Here is a 16666-nt window from a genome sequence, read left to right on the forward strand (position 1 = left end):
CAGCTCTGTGCCCTTTATGAGTGTGTGAGTTTCACATGTGATGCTTTATTGTGTTTTTTTGTGTGTGTATTTTCAGAATGCTTTCCCCGTGACAGGCCTACAGCCTATTCATCTCCTCTCGCTAGACGCTTTGCTAGCTGTGATTGACAGCATAGAAACACGATGTCACTTCCGCATGCTGAGTGAGACCCAGGCTGCCCGCGGTGGGTCAATGTCTGGTGAGCAGAGCTTTTTTAACCACAGTGTGCTTTGATGTGTGCCTTTGTTACACGATGTGTGTACTAATTTCTTCACTATTGTTTCACTCATCTTATGGCCTAATGAATAAGAAGACATAAAGAAAAAAGATGGCATAGGTTGTTAGTGGAATTCAGTGCTTTTTTTGTGCTGTTTGTTTACGCTTGTCACTGTGCTGTAATAGGTATATGGATATTGTCACTCCTAATTAGAGTTTTACAGAGGTTTTGAAGCGTAAAATTAGATGCAAAATAAAAACCAGCTAAAAGTTGGCCGTGAATTTGAAAGGTAGTCATCATTTCAGTTGCTGTGAATGTGCAGGGGAAAAGTAAAAACACTACTGGAGCCGTGGGCATTACAGTGCTTGTTGCATACAGAAAGAAGAAAAAGGCCTCATTTTGTGGTATACCCTAAAAACCGGACTATAGGTCAGACCGGATTATAGGTCGACCCCCCAACTAACCAATTCTAAAAATGAAAAAAATCTTTTTCAATGGAAAAAGTACCGAAAGACACCCTTACCTTGAAACAAATGCGACTCGACAGGTTGCACAATGGTGACAGTATTTATTTTCATTTAAATGCTGCTCGTATGTACACCTGGCCAATTTTTTAACAGTATCGCACGCCCATCGACTCGAGTGTTCGTTTCTAGCACACACAAGTACGGCGTCGTAGAGGAAAGCCCTTCCTCTTCATGAATCGCCACATCCAGGATGGCGAGCCCTTGAATTGCGCCCTCGTGAGTCTAGAGGCATGCGTGATCTCTACCGCTTTCACGTGGATGCATTCGGCAGTCACAGTCAGTGATCTTGCACGCAGCACAACCTTTCCTTCCATTTCTGGATACGCTGTAGTCTGCCCACGAAATGATGTTTTCTTCTGGTTGCTGCAAGTTGCAATACGCAGCTTCTGCCTCCGCCTGTACTGAATGCTCTTTTTGGATACTCCAAATTCGCGCTGTGCCGCCAGGTTGCCGTGAGCTTCCTTGTACTCAATCGCATTTTTCTTGAAGGCGACGGTGAATTGCCGATGGCTTCCGCTCATTTTGAAACAAAATGTGAAAAAGCAGCCTCTAACCAAAATACAGGGACTTCGTTTTTATGCGCCGGATTTTAAAAAATTTCTGTGCGCAATATACTCGCCAAATTGAGAGCAAACAGCGCTTTCAAGGTAGGATATTATTGCCTAAGTTGTTTGAGATCTAAATAAACATCGGTACTTGCCTGTATTTTGTGGAATTGGCGAGAAACTGCTTTTGACTACGAGTACAGTTTTTGCAGATGCAAGCCAAGCAGCCGGTCTCACAGGCTGTGCCATCTTCCGAATGAACATGCAGCTCACAAGCGACGACTTATCAGTTACTAGTGTGTGCAGTGCGGTTGGTGTCACATTTTCACTGCGGTATTTAGTAGCAGAAGCAGTGATCTTCTTTGTGATATTAATTCTGGCGGGCAGACGAACCCCATCTTTGAAGAGAGCGCTTCTCGCATCCACCGAGCCGAGAAGTCGTTTGCCTCGCCGTCTGGCAGATGGCGCAGCCTGTGAGACCGGCTGCTTGGCTCAAGTCTGCAAGAACTGTACTCGTAGCCGGAAACAGTTTCTCGCCAATTCCTCCAAATACAGGCAAGTACCGATTTTTATTTAGATCACAAACAACTTAGGCAATAATATTCTACCTTGTGAGCACTGTTTGCTCTCTATTAGGCCAGAATTTTGCGCACAGAAATGTTTTTAATTCCGGCACATAAAAACGTAAGACCCCGTAGCTTTGTAACTACGGAAACGGAAAATGGCGGCACTGCTGCTGATGGCGATGGTGATGGAAAGATGCTGTTGAGTTCAGCCGCCCATTGTTGCAAGAGTTCTGTAGTTTTTCCGCCAATGACCGGTATATATAAGACTGGGGTCGACTTTTCAGCATGGGTTCTTGAAAAAAAGTTCGACCTATATTCCAGTTTTTCTGGTACATTCAAGCTTTATTAGTGCAGAGCTGAACGTGAGCATATTTTGAGTTGTATGCATCTATTCTTTCTCCATGTTTCGGAGCGGCTGTCACCAGTACACAACACTCCTCATCAACTTAAACCACTCGTACCTTTTATGTCATGGTTACATGTACCTAACCTGTGCATTTTATTTGCAATCTGTAGTAACCATTTGAGTTTTGTGCAATCTATTACCTTTATGAAAATGGTGTGGGCATGCTCATTGCATTTTATTCACAGCACTGCCACCGTTCAAATTAACAGTTGTAATAACTGAACGGCTGATATTTCGACCACCTGGGGTTCTTTAACATGCACTGACATCGCACTGTACACAGGCCTCCAGAATTTCGTCTCCATAGAAATTCAACCACCGCGGCCGGGATCAAACCTGTGTCTTGCATGTCAGCATCGTTGAAGACTTCAGAAGTTTCTTTCCCAAACACCTTGCCACTGAATCGCTTAAAAGATATCATCCGTTCGGGAATTGTTTTTTCTCATTCTACTCTGAGGTTTTCAAAATAAATACTGCAGTATTAGCCACTTCTCTTGGCTTACTTACGTTGACTGCATAAGTAGCTTTCTTTTGAACTATGTGACACTAACATTTCATTTCAGCACTGAAAACTTAATTCATGTTCACGTCAGGTTTATAGTAGTAACATATTTCAGGTACTAACCTGTATTTGCACCAGCGATTATGTTAACATATTTTATATACATGCTATTAATGTGTTTCTGTGTTCAGTAAGGGCTGGTGAATCGAAGTGCTGGTGCTCAGTACTTATACCTTTGCTCCATTTTGTGTTGTTGCACTGCATGGTGCGTTCACAGTTTATGACTCTTGCATGAATGATTGAGGTTTTGATGTTTTTCAAGACCTTGCTTTCAGTTCCTATTCTCAGTTTCGTGCTAGTTTTTTTAAGGCTGTAAAAATGCTGAGCCTTATTAAGGAAAGTTTTGGTTGTTTTATTTGTTATTCATGAATAAAGTCAAACAAAAAAGTAAAAATATAAATTTTGGTGCAAAAGCTTTAGGAGATCTATAATTGTGAAGATTCTGTTTTCATTGTTGGCCTTGGTTTGGCAGGTTAGAACTACAGGGGGGGAGTTGAGGCTTGCGTTTTGTTGCTGCGCAGAATTGAATCCACAGGTAGCAGTGACAGCTGCAGCAGGTTGCACGCCTTCCAACCCTTCTGGGAATTCCACAAAACGGCTGCTTCCTGGCAGATTAAGCATGCATGCTTCAAAGGGTGCATCCTGTGCTCACATGTGCCATTTATGCGGTACACCTATCGATTTCAGTCGCCATGGTGGATCAGTGGTTATGGTGCTCGGCTGCTGACCCGAACAACGCGGGTTCAATCCCGGCCGCGGCGATCTAATTTTTATGGAGGCAAAATTCTGGAGGCTCGTTTACTGTGCGATGTCAGTGCATGTTAAAGAACCCCAGGTGGTTGAAATTTCCGGAGTCCTTCACTGCGGCGTCCCTCATAGCCTGAGTCGCTTTGGGACGTTAAACCCCTGTAAACCATAAACCAAGCCTCTCGATTTAAAGCTACGATGTTTAAGGCTATGAGAAAGTTCAGCTTTTCTATGGTTTTTCTTCTGAAACCTCAGTGGGCACTTGTATGTGTGCTTTCAACACTGGCTCATTACCTGCTTAGAGCCCTGTTTTGTCTGCTGCTGCTGGCAGTTTGAAAGCTTCCTGAGTCCCGGCAGTCGAAAATTTGTCCAGTATATTAGACAGCAGCACTACAGATGTGACAGCCATGGAAAGAGGTTTAGTGCTGGGAAAAGCTCTACTTGGTTACTTTTCGAACCTGTGCCCCTATCTAGTGAATGTGATCAAAGTCGTATCGTTTCCCTCCTCTTGGCGAGCTCTCAGAGGTGGGAATCAGTGTGAGCACATTTTAAAGTGGTAGTCAAAAAAGCAAGCAGATTCGCATATATTTCAAATAACTTTTAAGCGCTGATTAGCATATCAGTGAAACCAGCACGTACGACCACACATTTGAGCGATAAAAGCGTAATTTTCCTCTGCGCTTTGGAAATTTCGTAGTTTTCTTCATATAGGACATTTCCCAGCACCATCTAAAGGTCCTAAATGCAGCATCAAATATTTAATCCTGTTTTGGGATGTCAATGGTTATAATCCTAAATGCCTGAAAAAAAAAAAAGAAAGTTTACACTCTGCGTCCCAGAAGCATATTGTTTGTTATGTAAATGTTATGCAATGGTATAACTTGTTGCTTGGAGCTAATTGAGGAACAAAGAAGACAAAGTGAAAAAAAGCTCACTTGGTTTTGCGTGGGGACGTCAAGAAAGGTGGCAGAGGATGGTGTTCAAAGACTTTATCTCAATACAGCTGGTAGGGAAAGGCTCCGCAGGTGCAAAGTATGAATGGAGCATAATGTTGGCTGCACTTAGGCGAGCCAGTTTTCTTTCCTCACCTTTTAGTTTGCACTGGACATAACTGTAGCTGTATGTTTTGTCTCTCTGCTAGGATCCCTGTCCCTCCTTGATGGTGACGGTGAGGGCTACCACGGTGAGCCAGCAGCTGTGGTGGAGCAATGTCATGTGGCCCCATTTGGCTACCAATTGGGCCAGCAGTTGGTCCATTGCCCAGATGGGGCTCTGCAGAGCCCCACTTCTGGAACGAAGCCTCATTTCAGGAGCTCAGTCTTCATGCGACCGAATCGCAAGTCCGTTTCCGAAAACATCCCGTCTCATGAAGAGCTTATGGCCATCAAGCATAAGAAAAAGGTGTGTGTGTGTGTATGTCTTTATTTGTTCTGTCCCCCCCAAAAATACCCAGCTTTTGGCTGCAAATTTTTTCTGCTCAGGGAGTCTCCTGTTCCAAATCTGAGCTTTAATTAATATTTGGACTCTGCCTTTTTGGGAAGTAGACGAACTGAAGCAAATGTGCATTGGTTCACTTGTAACTTTGCAACAGGCCATGTATATGGCAGCTGCTGCAGCACACTGAGGAAGCATAATGTCGAAAGACAGCATACTGAATCATATCACAGGCAGTGCAACCAAATGTGATACAAACTGGAAACAAGCAACTGACATGTGGCATGTGGTGTGCCCATTGCCTTTTTTGCCTTTTTCTGCTCTGTTGTGTGTTTCGGTCCATTGCTTTTGATAAGTTGCTTCACCAATACCAACCCACAACTGTGATTATTGCTAAGGTAAGCTGATTGCCTCGATGCACACGCCAGAAATGAATGCCGCCACTAGAGCTTTTGTCACTGAACATGTTAGCAAGGTGCAGTGTCACAGTTTCGACAGCTTGTTCTTGTGACATTACAAAACATTACTTTGTATGGTTTAGCGTTTAAAAATTTAACTACGGTGGCGGAGTGACTATGGCATTGTGCTGCTGAGTAAGAGTTCATTGAATTTGGAGTCTTATTTCAATTGTAGTAAGGTTTAATAACACACACATACTAAGGTTTTAATGCATGTTAAGAGTCCCTGGTGGTCCAAATTTATCTGGAGCCCTCATCTGCAGTGTGCCTGAAAGCCTGGGCACAGCTTGGCATGTGAAAATTCATTAATTGAATATTAAGAATATGTTGCTAGTTAAGAGTTTCTAATATATGTTTGACAGTGTGATCAGCATAGAAAAAACTTGGCTGGGAAGTGCCTAAGCGTGTCGTTCATGGCACTAGCATTTTGTGTCTTCCTCCTTACGTATTTTCCTTTCTGACCAGCCACTTAAGCTGTGGGAATATTTACTTTGTTTCCGCTTGAATCTTCAAAGCACCTGTTGCAAATTCATTCCTTGTCAAGCTGCCGCGGTGACTCAGCGGTTAGGGTTCTCGGCTGCTGACCTGAAAGATGCTGGTCCGATCCTGGCTGCGGTTTCTGAATTTCGATGGAGATGAAATGCCAGAGGCCCATGTACTGTACAATGTCGGTGCACACTAAAGAACGCCAAGTAGTCGAAATTATCTGAAGCCCTCCACTACGGTGTACCTCTTAGCCTGAGTCACTTTGAGACAATAACCCTGTAAAACCAAACTGTTCCTTGTCAGGAAAATTTTTGTTGGCTGTGTGGAAAAATTTTACTGAACTGTCTTTGTTTTGTTTGTCCTGGTTTTGTAGCTTCTGGCATCGGGCACAGAGCACTTCAACAGTCGGCCCAGCAAGGGCATTGAATTCCTTCAGGAGCATGGCTTGCTAAGTGATCCCCTGGACCCCGCTGAGGTGGCTCTGTTCCTAAGAGACAACTCACAGTTGGATAAGAAGAAAATTGGTGAATACATTGCCAATCGCAAAAACCTCAAGGTGCTTGATGCATTTGTCAAGTGAGTAACCGGTCTGCGTTTCTACCTTTATGCGTAGGGCCTGTCCATGTTTGTAGGATTGGGTGCTTTCGAGAATGATGAGCTGCAGTGTGGTCTGTTGTGGTGGGTCACCTTGGAAGCATGCGTTGGTCTGTGTATGTGTATGGGCATTGTATACAGATGATGATGATCACTGCATTTTATACATGGCCAAGCATTGTTTATATTTCATTAGTGCATGGGAAAACTCCAGATGATCCGTAATCTGGTTAGGTCTACCACTCACCTTTGGTATTCAGTTTGCATGATGCATTGGGTCATTTTATTTTTGGATGTGTAATTCTGTTTTTAATGTTGCATTTTTTGAGTTCAGTGACATTGCATTGGCCTTTTAAGGGCCAAGTTGCATGTCTGCCTTTGCATGCTTTAGGCAGCATATTTTTTTTCCTTGCTGAAGCACGAGCAGTATTGCTTGTGCTAAGCAGTGCTTTACTGTAGAGCTTCTTTCAGTACTTATATATTATCCTTGTACTGCCTTACTTGATTAACAAGCTTGAAACTAGAGAACCATTTGTAATTCTGCTTTTAAGTTTGTCTCAATGTTGTTGCTAAAATTATATTTCAATAGTATTTTTGTGAGTAGCTTGCAAACGGAGCTTCAAAAGCAAGGGAACTATACCATACATTAGACTGCCTTTGAGGTGAACTTGAAGCAACTGAAAATTTGTTAATCTTGTCAGACGTTGCACTTAACAGAAGCGCCCCCCCAAGAAGATGTGCGAATATATTAGGTGTTTTCAATTATATGTAACATGAAAACAGTATATAAATTGGTCTTGCAGTGAAACGATAATTGCAGATAGAACGCTTATTGTTCAGGGTGTGTGAATATTTGAAATTTCAAAATCGAATTTCAAATATGAGTCATATATCAGTATTCGAGAATTCCCGAGTATTACTCAGCGGTCGAATACTGTGCCGACTTTCATAAATCTGATAATGGCAAAACCACAATATCTGGGCAAGTGATCCGAAGTTCTAGTTATCTGGAGATTGAACAGTACAGAGGCGTCCTCTTCACTTTCTTCCCCATTGTTAATTGCGTGGGTCGATCACATTTGGATGCTACTGTGTGGGTTTTCTCACACATCACACGTGATGAGAACAAGATTGCCGACCACCTGCTTTGAACAGTTGCAGCATGAATGCATGTGGTTTTTTTGTTTGATCCTTCCATAATGTGCTTTATACTTAATGCCCACACCCATGGCACTTGCCCTGTTGCCTCCACAAATCGTTTAGCGAGAGCTCCGCCATCTAGTTTTGGTCAATTATGATATGCAGGAAAGTCCACTTGCAGAATTTTGCACGGAGCTCCCAAAGTGGGACAGAGTCGAGGTGTCACTGGTAGGGCAAACGATCGTGTAAAAATCCTGCCTAATGCAAGGTGCATTGTAACCTGCACACCCCTGGTATCTGCATAATGGCAGGTGTGACAACAATAGGAGGGACTCTGTCGCTGGGCCAAAAAAATAGCGTGGCCACGTCGTTTCGCTTTCTGAGGTTTGCAGTCAGCATGCGGTGACGACGGGTGTCAGCCACACATTCGCTAGCTGTTAGAACCCAGCTGTGCGCCGCTTTCAGAAGCCAACTGGTGCTTCGCTGGTCTTTTTTTTTTTGTGTAGAACCAGCCTCGCCGTTCCCCTTGCTTAAGTCCTTGTTGTTCTTCCAGTGAGCCAAAACTGCACGCTTGTCATGGGCTTTTCTCTGTTTGTGCATTGGAGCCTCCTTATAAGGCTGTATTGCATTTTATACGGGTCTTATTTTTTTCAAAGGGGGGAGAGGATATGAGGATCGGATAATTCAGACATTTCTTATAGTCCTTTGCAGTCCGAATGAGAGGTTTTGCTACCCATTATATTATCCTTAGTTGCCAGTCGTGTAAATTCATGGATTTTATTTTGTTACTCATTTTGTGTGACCACATTACATGCTGCATACTGTTATGTTCAAGATAGGTTTAATTGGAGAGATATGGGAGAGGCCTTTGCCCTGCAGTGGGCGTAGTTAGGCTGATGATAATGATGTTGTCTAATCAAGCCCTATGCATTTCTATGCGCGTTGAATTTTTTTTGTACTGCATTGAGTCATTATAGTTTTGTTTATTTCAGTTGCAAAGACCACACACTAGTCCAGAAAAAATAAGGGCAACAAAATTTGCTTTTCTTGCGCGAAATGTTTTTCCGCTAGAAGCGAATTTGAATTGAATAATAGTAATTTTCTTCGAATAATTCTGGCACACAAAAAGGTTGAACGGCACAATAACCTTTTTTCGAAATCATATTTTTCAAACACGCAAGGCCATGACATGAAAAAAAACTAAATGTGCATTGAAGCTTTGCTGCTCTCATTGAAGCTGCATCGAGTTTCTGTAAAAGTGGCCATTGGAAATTGAGACAGCCAACATACATGTGGTGCCAACGTATCTGTGGGTTGTGAGACATGTATGTGGGTCTTCCAACTGCTGCTTTTTATTGCAATTGTGTTGTTGCACAGCTGTTGTTTTTAAGTGGTGACTCCATGACACCTGCTAGGCATACGCACCGTGCGCCCAGCATCCAGCGCTACCTCACATCAGGCGTCTGAAAGGGGCACCCATCTCCATGTATCTCGGGATGAGGCTCGGTCCGAAAACATACCGCGCACCGGGCGCACAAAGTAATCGGAGGCAGGTTATCTCGCATTGCGGCGCCGAGTTTACGCCATCCGTTCGCTGTAAGCGATCAGCAAGGCTTAATGACGTTCCTTATATATGTGATTTTGTGCCATTGAAACAATGTATATTTTGACGGTTGCGTAGGTCTTGTTCGTTATAAGCAAAAGTTCATCTTAAGTGGGGCCGTTATATGTGAGCTTGACTGTATCGAATACTTTACTATCCGACCGAATATTCGAAATTATCAAATATTTGCACATGCCTACTTTTTTTATTCTGAGATTTTTCTCAACCTGGACAGATATTCGATATTTGATTCATATTCAAAAATTTCAATATTCGCACAACCCTAATTATTGTACTATGTGTCTGAATGAACTGAAGATTTGGGGCATGAAACAAGCTCACATTGTCCTACTTGAAAATTGCACTGATCCGGTTTTCTTTTTCACCGTCTGCTTCTCTTTCTGTCCAGCTGTGACTGCTGTGTGTGTGCATTTTTTTCTTCTGATATTTGCTTTCCTCTGGCACTGAGCACTTTGAAGGTGCCCAGCTGGGTATCCGTGCATCTTTCTTATCTCGTTCCTTCCGCAGCATGGCTGTCACCAACTCTATGAGCAGATGCGCCACAATATTTTCTGTATGGCGCTAGTACCTGGCCATGTCTATGCCGTGATAACACATGTTGCAACGCCGCTCTGACTTGTGGCTTAAAGCCCCAAGTCAGAGCGGGTGCAGTTTTGCACCTATGCACCTCTTGGTTTGCCGGAGGCAACGAGCGAGACTTGTTGCGCGCGTGACGCTGAGATGCGACATCTCTGTGCTGGTGTGCTGGTGGCCTGCCTTTTCTGCACTGGCACCAGCAAAACAGCTTCTCTTTAGGTTTTCGTGAAGCGTGCAGGAGGTGTCCTGTGGGAGTGCGTTTTCTTGCGTAGAAACGTTTATGTACATATTTTTTTCTTTCCTTAGCAGTGCTGCGCGGCCGCCCTGTGAGTGCCTTTGCACAGTGTTGCCAGGGTTTGCGGTCGCCTGCGAAAGTTCGTCTTGAGCAGATTTTTTTAAACATTGAATCCTATGGGAATCCAACCAAATGGCCTTGCATTGTTCCTCTTATCCGAGAATTCGTTAACCGAGTTCGTCCTAATGGGAGTTTACTGCATTTAGTTATTTTGCTGAGTGTGTCTGCGTGTAATGTGCAGCTTATTGTAGCACTTGAAGCGTGGCTTTTGTATTCTGAATTTCACAGAGTGACGGATAAAAATGCTAAATTAGTTTTTAGCAATCGGAGACAGTAGTAGCGAGTTTTTTCACTGCTAGGGTAAGTCTACTACTGCTGCAGTCATGGTGATCTGTCCAATATATTTCAGCGTGTTGACTTTTGTAGTTATTCTTATCCATGCTTGGAAGTCAGTAGGTTATGACGCTTGGGTGCTGACCTGGAAGACGCGAGAGGCCTATGTACTATGCAATGTCAGTGCACGTTAAAGAACCCCAGGTGGTTAAAGTTATCTGGAGCCCTCCACTAAGGTGCCTGTCCCTCATAGCCTGAGTCTCTTTGGGATGTAAAACCCCATAAACCAACCTATTCTTGCTTGGAACACTTTTTAATGTACTGAACATCCTGCATGGCTATACTTTTAGTGGATAAAGGCATAAAGACATTCATGTTTCATTGAGGCTTTCTATGAACAGAAGTCATTGGCTTGTTTAGTTTCTGCGCTTAAAAGCCTGTCCCTATTTTTCTCAACTCATAATGGGAACACTTTTAGTAGTTGAAAGCTGCACTGATGAAAGCCTGTTAGCTGTAGATAAATCCTGCTTATTTACAATAGCCATTGTTTTTAGCCAGTCATGGTGTGTACAGCTGCTAAAGCTACTGTTGCTGGGTTCTGTGGCCAAATGGAAAGCCTCTGTATCATGCACACATGCGGTATTGGGCACGCTAAGTCTGCTGTTGATGCTTGGTAGACAGGCTATGTATGCTGCATGGGATGTTCTCTATTTTGATATTGTTTGTTTGTTCTATTCTGTATTTGTAGCTATGGGTGATATTTGTAGTCTCTCTCTGGCATACTGTTTGACTACAGAGGCACCAAAGTACCCTGGCTGGTCTTGCTTGCAACTGAAAAATGTGAAGCATAGCATTTAGGTACAAAGAAGGATACAAAACCTTTTCATCCTCTTGGTGCTGCAGGATGTGAATATGAGCAGTGTATTTTGAATTGTGTGATATTTAAATATCTGTGGTGTAAAAAGCTCAGTGCAGAGATCCTTGTGCTACAGGTTTCCTTTGCCTGTTTTCTAGTGAAAGCATAGCCTAGTGAAAATATTCATTATACATACTAATGTCTTTGTGCTTTTCTCGTGTTTTTTTTTAAAATTTTGTTTGCATTTTTCGGGTTTTGGTAGAAATGACTGAATCCATAATTTAGTGTCTTTTGAGGCATATTGGAAACAGCCATGCTTAATATTTAATTTTAGAGCAAAATTGCTCTTTACCTTTGGGATTGCTGTTTTTTGTAGTCTTATTTATGGCTTCCTGGCTGGCATCTCTGATCTTATGTTTTTCCTGCCTCCACAGATCCTTCAACTTTGCAAATACGAGAATTGATGAAGCACTTAGAATGTACCTTGAAACCTTCAGACTGCCTGGTGAAGCACCACTCATTTCCTTGCTGATGGAACACTTTGCAGAACATTGGCATGTGAGGAACATTGCTTGACTGCATGCTTATTTTTATCCTGCTTGGCTTCTTTCACACACATTATTGGTATAAATTTAGTGTGCACAGAAATGAAAAATTAAAGCAGAAAATATATACATTTCATCATATTTCGAATGGGACTAACACAGGTAAATGTCTTTGTTGAAGTTAGATGGGAATAATTTCGGACCTTTGGTTTTAGTGGCAGCATTTTGTTGACGTTTGGCTGTCATCTCACACTCTTGCATATCATGTTTTCTCAAATTGTCATATTTTCAAATTTCAAAAGAGTGCACCTAATGAGCTATTTTAGTCTGTTTTCCTTATTTTGTGCTACATGCTAATGTGCTGTATTTTTACTCTGTGCCACTTTTGTTTCAGAAAAGCATGAATGAGCCATTTGTCAACAGTGATGCTGCCTTTACTTTGGCCTATGCTGTGATTATGTTGAACATGGACCAGCACAACCATAATGTGAAGAAACAAAATATCCCAATGACTGTGGAGGTAACTACTGCTCACTGGGATTGCATTAACTTCTGTTGGATATTTTCCTTCTGCTAGAAATGTTGAAATACCGGTGTTTTCATGTTTGTCTCCTAGGACTTCAAGAAGAATCTGAAAGATGTGAATGGTGGGAAAGACTTTGATAAAGACATGCTGGAAGAGATATACAATGCAATCAAGTGAGCTAGCTTTTTCCACTTCGATGAAAACTGACCTTTTGCTGGCAGCAGTCAAACCTCGTACTGAATCTCTTGCAGAAATGAAGAGATAGTGATGCCTGCTGAGCAGACTGGACTGGTCAGAGAGAACTATCTCTGGAAAGTGAGTGATTCTTTGGGATTCTGGCTTTTTTGGTACCCTTACTAGCGATACCACAAATTGTAGCATTGGTGACATTCTTGTGAGAGGTGGGGCAGAAGTTCAGAGCAGTATGGACTTTCATGAGACATAGCTTTAGACAAGGGACTTCACTTGTTTTTTTTTTTCAGTATTTCTTTACTTAAATTGGTTCATGCTTTGTTATTTTGTGAAATAGTGCCATTATTGTTCAGTTGCTGGGAGGCCTTCAGATAGAATGCACTGATGCACACTGTGGTTATTGCAATGATTGTAAGAGATAACCCTGCCTCTTCTTGTTGAGTGGCTTCTGTGACATCTACTGATTTTTTCCTAGAGCAGAGGTTCTGCGTCTCAAGGTTTGGCATTCAGACTACTGTGCAGATACTAGCTACCTTGTATTTTGGTGTTACCAGAGGACATGAATTAGTTTCCGTTTGCTGACTTGCATTGTAAAAAGTAACTTCTGTGGAAGTGGACAAACATAAGAGATGCTTGTGTGCATTTATTGTGCTCCCATGTTCCTGAGCACATGCATGCATCTGCTTGCATGTGCTCAGAACAAGAGGTGCATGCACAATTACAGTAGAATCTCAATGATATGAACCTCACAGAGCCATGAAAAAATTCGTATCATACTAAAATTCGTATCATACCAAAATTCGTATCAGCCGTATTCGTGTCATTGAGATTCTGCTGTATGAGTTCGTTGCTTAGGAATACATGTTGCTTATGTTTATCTCTTGAATAGCCTCTGAGTTGATGCAGTGGAAGATTTCTTAGTGTATGGGATTTGGCTGGCTTGTGCTTGGAGCATTTGATTCGAAGAGGGGTAATTACAGGTTGTGCTTAGTGATCTCACTGGGTTGATGCTTTTCCTAGTATGGGAAACTCTGCATTTCCCAGACGGTGCTGTGTTTGTTTAATGGTTCTGCTCAAAGCTGCTGGCAATAGCCACTTGCATTGCGAGGACGAGACAGCATATTACACTATGGGAGGCGCACCCCTGATTCGTAGCGAGAAATGTCATAGTGCACCAGGCCTCTCCTAGCCATGTAGATGCAGGCTGTGTGTGAGTTCGGCAGAGCGCAGGTGTTCATGCCTGGAGATATGTGATGGCAGAGGGTGTCAAATATGGTTGTGAATTCTATTTAAGGCTGCCTCTTCTATCTTTAGGCAATGTGTTATAATGCTGCTGTTGGGACAGAACTTAATTGCAAGTTGCTGGTCAGAACCAAGTGTGTTCCTGGTCAACTCGCTAAATGCACATGGAAACTATTCGTAAAAGCAGCTGTCCAGTTTTCCATGTTTCTTGGTGTTTGGGCATATCTGAATGCTTTTAGAGGAGTACAGGCAACAAATTTTGGTTTTGTGTTTTCTTGTTTGTAGTAATGTGCAAGACATTAGTATACATGGATCACCATGTAGCAATTTTCTACAGCTGCTAGGTAATTTATAATTGAATTTCTTCCCTCATGCTCTTTCGGTTTCAACAGCTGAACAATGGCTGTGATGTGAAAGTTTAGTATAGCTTACTTGAGACATGAAAAACTTGCAACGTAATGGCTGCTCCTTCATTTTTTCTCATTCTAGCTCTTGAAGCAGGCTGGCTTAAGTGTTGTACGAATTAAAATGACTTACTATATTTTGTAGTGTATAAGTTGCGTTTTTTTTTTCTGAATTTTTCGTTGATGCGTCTTACACAATGATGCGACTTACATCCGGTGAAAAATGACATGCGACCGCATACTGTTTTTTGCTGTGACGAGTAACTTTGTTTGAAAACAAACTTTGTGTATAAGAGAGGAAAAACTGAAGTTATCATTAGATTTCATTTTATTTGTAGAATTGCATTATCTCTCCAGAACCAAACAATGTGGCGGCAGTGGTGTGGTACAGCCTGTCCAGCCATATTCTCGAGAGTTTTGACTTCAGCATCATATTCGTTTGGCTTTATGTGCCTCATGCGTTGTTGTTGCACAGCATGATGCCTCCTGTGAGGTGAAGGAGCTACAATGCAAAATTCAAGTTGCATGTCATTGGGTATCTGCTGGAGAATGGGACCCGGGCAGCAGGGAGGCAGTTCAGCGTGAGGCAAAAAAATTATCCAGGACTAACGGAAACCCTCAAGAGTGCTCCGGCCAATGAAGCCAACAAAAAAGGCTGACTGCGGGAGCAAGGCATGCTGGCGAGAACTCTAGTATTATCTGCACAAGGCAGCTGTCGCAGTTGTTTATTTTCATTGCATTCTCTAAGGAAGGGATTCTCAGCATGTTTTTCTAGTGCGGTGCGACTTATGTGCAATTTTTGGGGGGGGAAAAACTGCCATTTCCAGAGGGGGGGCATGACTTATGCAGAGGTGTGAGTTATAGGGAGGAAAATGCAGTAGAATGAATTAAAATGAAACACCTGTGTGGGTACTTGCAAAGCTTTGTATTCAGAACTTCAGTTCATCACCAGATTAAAACTTGTCTTGTTTTGTACCTCTGCTGATCACTACATTACTTAAGTTGGCAGCACGCCTTTATTTTAATCCTTGGCTCTTTTGACCACCCCACAAACATGATCGCAATGTTCTTGTTTGTCTCATTGTTGCCTGCCGTGCGGTCTTTTGACCTTATTCTATGTCTCCCATGCATTGTAAGAAATAGCTCAAAGGCATCTTTTGACCTTTCCAATATTGCGTTTTGTTTCCTCTTTGTGCAGTACTTGTGTAAGCATGGATGTGCCTTGTGTGTGCGCAGGTACTATTGCGGCGGGGTGCTAGCAAGGCAGGCCGCTTTGTGCACGCACCCAATGGGTTGCTGGACCATGACCTCTTTACCCTCGTCTGGGGCCCTACAGTGGCTGCACTTGCTTCAGTGCTTGATCGTGCACCTTCCGAGTCACTTGTGCTGCAGCGTGCTCTGGGTGGATATCGCAAGTGTGCAATGGTGGCTGCTCACTATGCCATGAGTGATGTGTTTGACAACCTCGTCATCTCCCTCTGCAAGTTTACCTCGCTTAGCACATCTGAGGTAAGTGCTTCCCTGCATGACACTCTCTTATGGAAGCGAGTGGATAATGGTTATTTATGTTTCGCTCTCAAAATTTCTGTTCTGAGCATTGCATGAAAGGCAGGTTTGTTATTTCATAAGGTAGCATGAAAAGAAAAAATGAAGAAAAAATGTCGGCCCTTTCTGAAGGCATAATTACACCTGATAGGTTTGGAAATGCTAGCAAATGAAATAATGCCTATGGAACAGTTGTTTCAGCCTTTTAAACATTGCTTAAAAGGTTAGCATTAATATGTACTCTAAATCAGTTATTTCTCACGAGCTTAATATTTCGTGAAATCAGGTAAAGTCACTATATCAGAATATTTTGCGAACATTTAATTTCGTGAAGCGGAGGTGATGGGCTCCTTTGTGCACTTTTTTCCCAAATTATTCCCGAGGTTTATGTGATTTGCAAAAAACATGAAAATTAATTCTTTTTGAAAATTAAGTTGTCTACTGTATGCAGGCCATGATCTAGCTCGATATTTCTGGTCTTGTTCTTGGTAGCTCAGCACCAGGACAGTATGAGCTTTGTGCAGTTGACTGCTGAATTCAGGGCTACAATGGTGCTGGTGCAAACTGAACTGCACGTGTGGGCAAGTGCAGTTTGTGATGGTAAAATGAGTGGTCAAGCTATGCATTGTTTGAATATTCAGCCAGGACATTTGAAATAGGAGACAACAGCTGGCGTAACAACCGGGAAAGTTCAGATGATCATCTAGAGAGAGAGCATGGTAAAGGTAAAACAGGTGTTAAGTGACAAAGGATGGTTAAGCTGATGCAAAGCTCCAGCACATATGTTGGGGCTTCAGTCTTGTGGCCTTTGGCATGATGAAACTACA

At 42.6% G+C, this 16666-nt stretch overlaps 1 protein-coding gene across 2 annotated transcripts in view; it reads left to right on the forward strand.

The window, feature by feature from the left end:
* The window catches only part of garz (Sec7 domain-containing protein garz), an 82952-nt gene that overhangs the window by 14290 nt on the left and 51996 nt on the right, over nt 1-16666 (forward strand). For both annotated transcript variants that reach the window (XM_077649563.1, XM_077649564.1), the window contains exons 11-18: nt 77-218; nt 4731-4990; nt 6341-6543; nt 11820-11943; nt 12325-12450; nt 12547-12629; nt 12708-12771; nt 15531-15803. In XM_077649563.1, coding sequence (XP_077505689.1) covers nt 77-218; nt 4731-4990; nt 6341-6543; nt 11820-11943; nt 12325-12450; nt 12547-12629; nt 12708-12771; nt 15531-15803 — 1275 coding nt within the window. The remainder of the gene's footprint in view (nt 1-76; nt 219-4730; nt 4991-6340; nt 6544-11819; nt 11944-12324; nt 12451-12546; nt 12630-12707; nt 12772-15530; nt 15804-16666) is intronic.

The sequence above is a fragment of the Amblyomma americanum genome, chromosome 1 (assembly GCF_052857255.1).
Source record: "Amblyomma americanum isolate KBUSLIRL-KWMA chromosome 1, ASM5285725v1, whole genome shotgun sequence".
Taxonomy (NCBI): domain Eukaryota; kingdom Metazoa; phylum Arthropoda; class Arachnida; order Ixodida; family Ixodidae; genus Amblyomma; species Amblyomma americanum.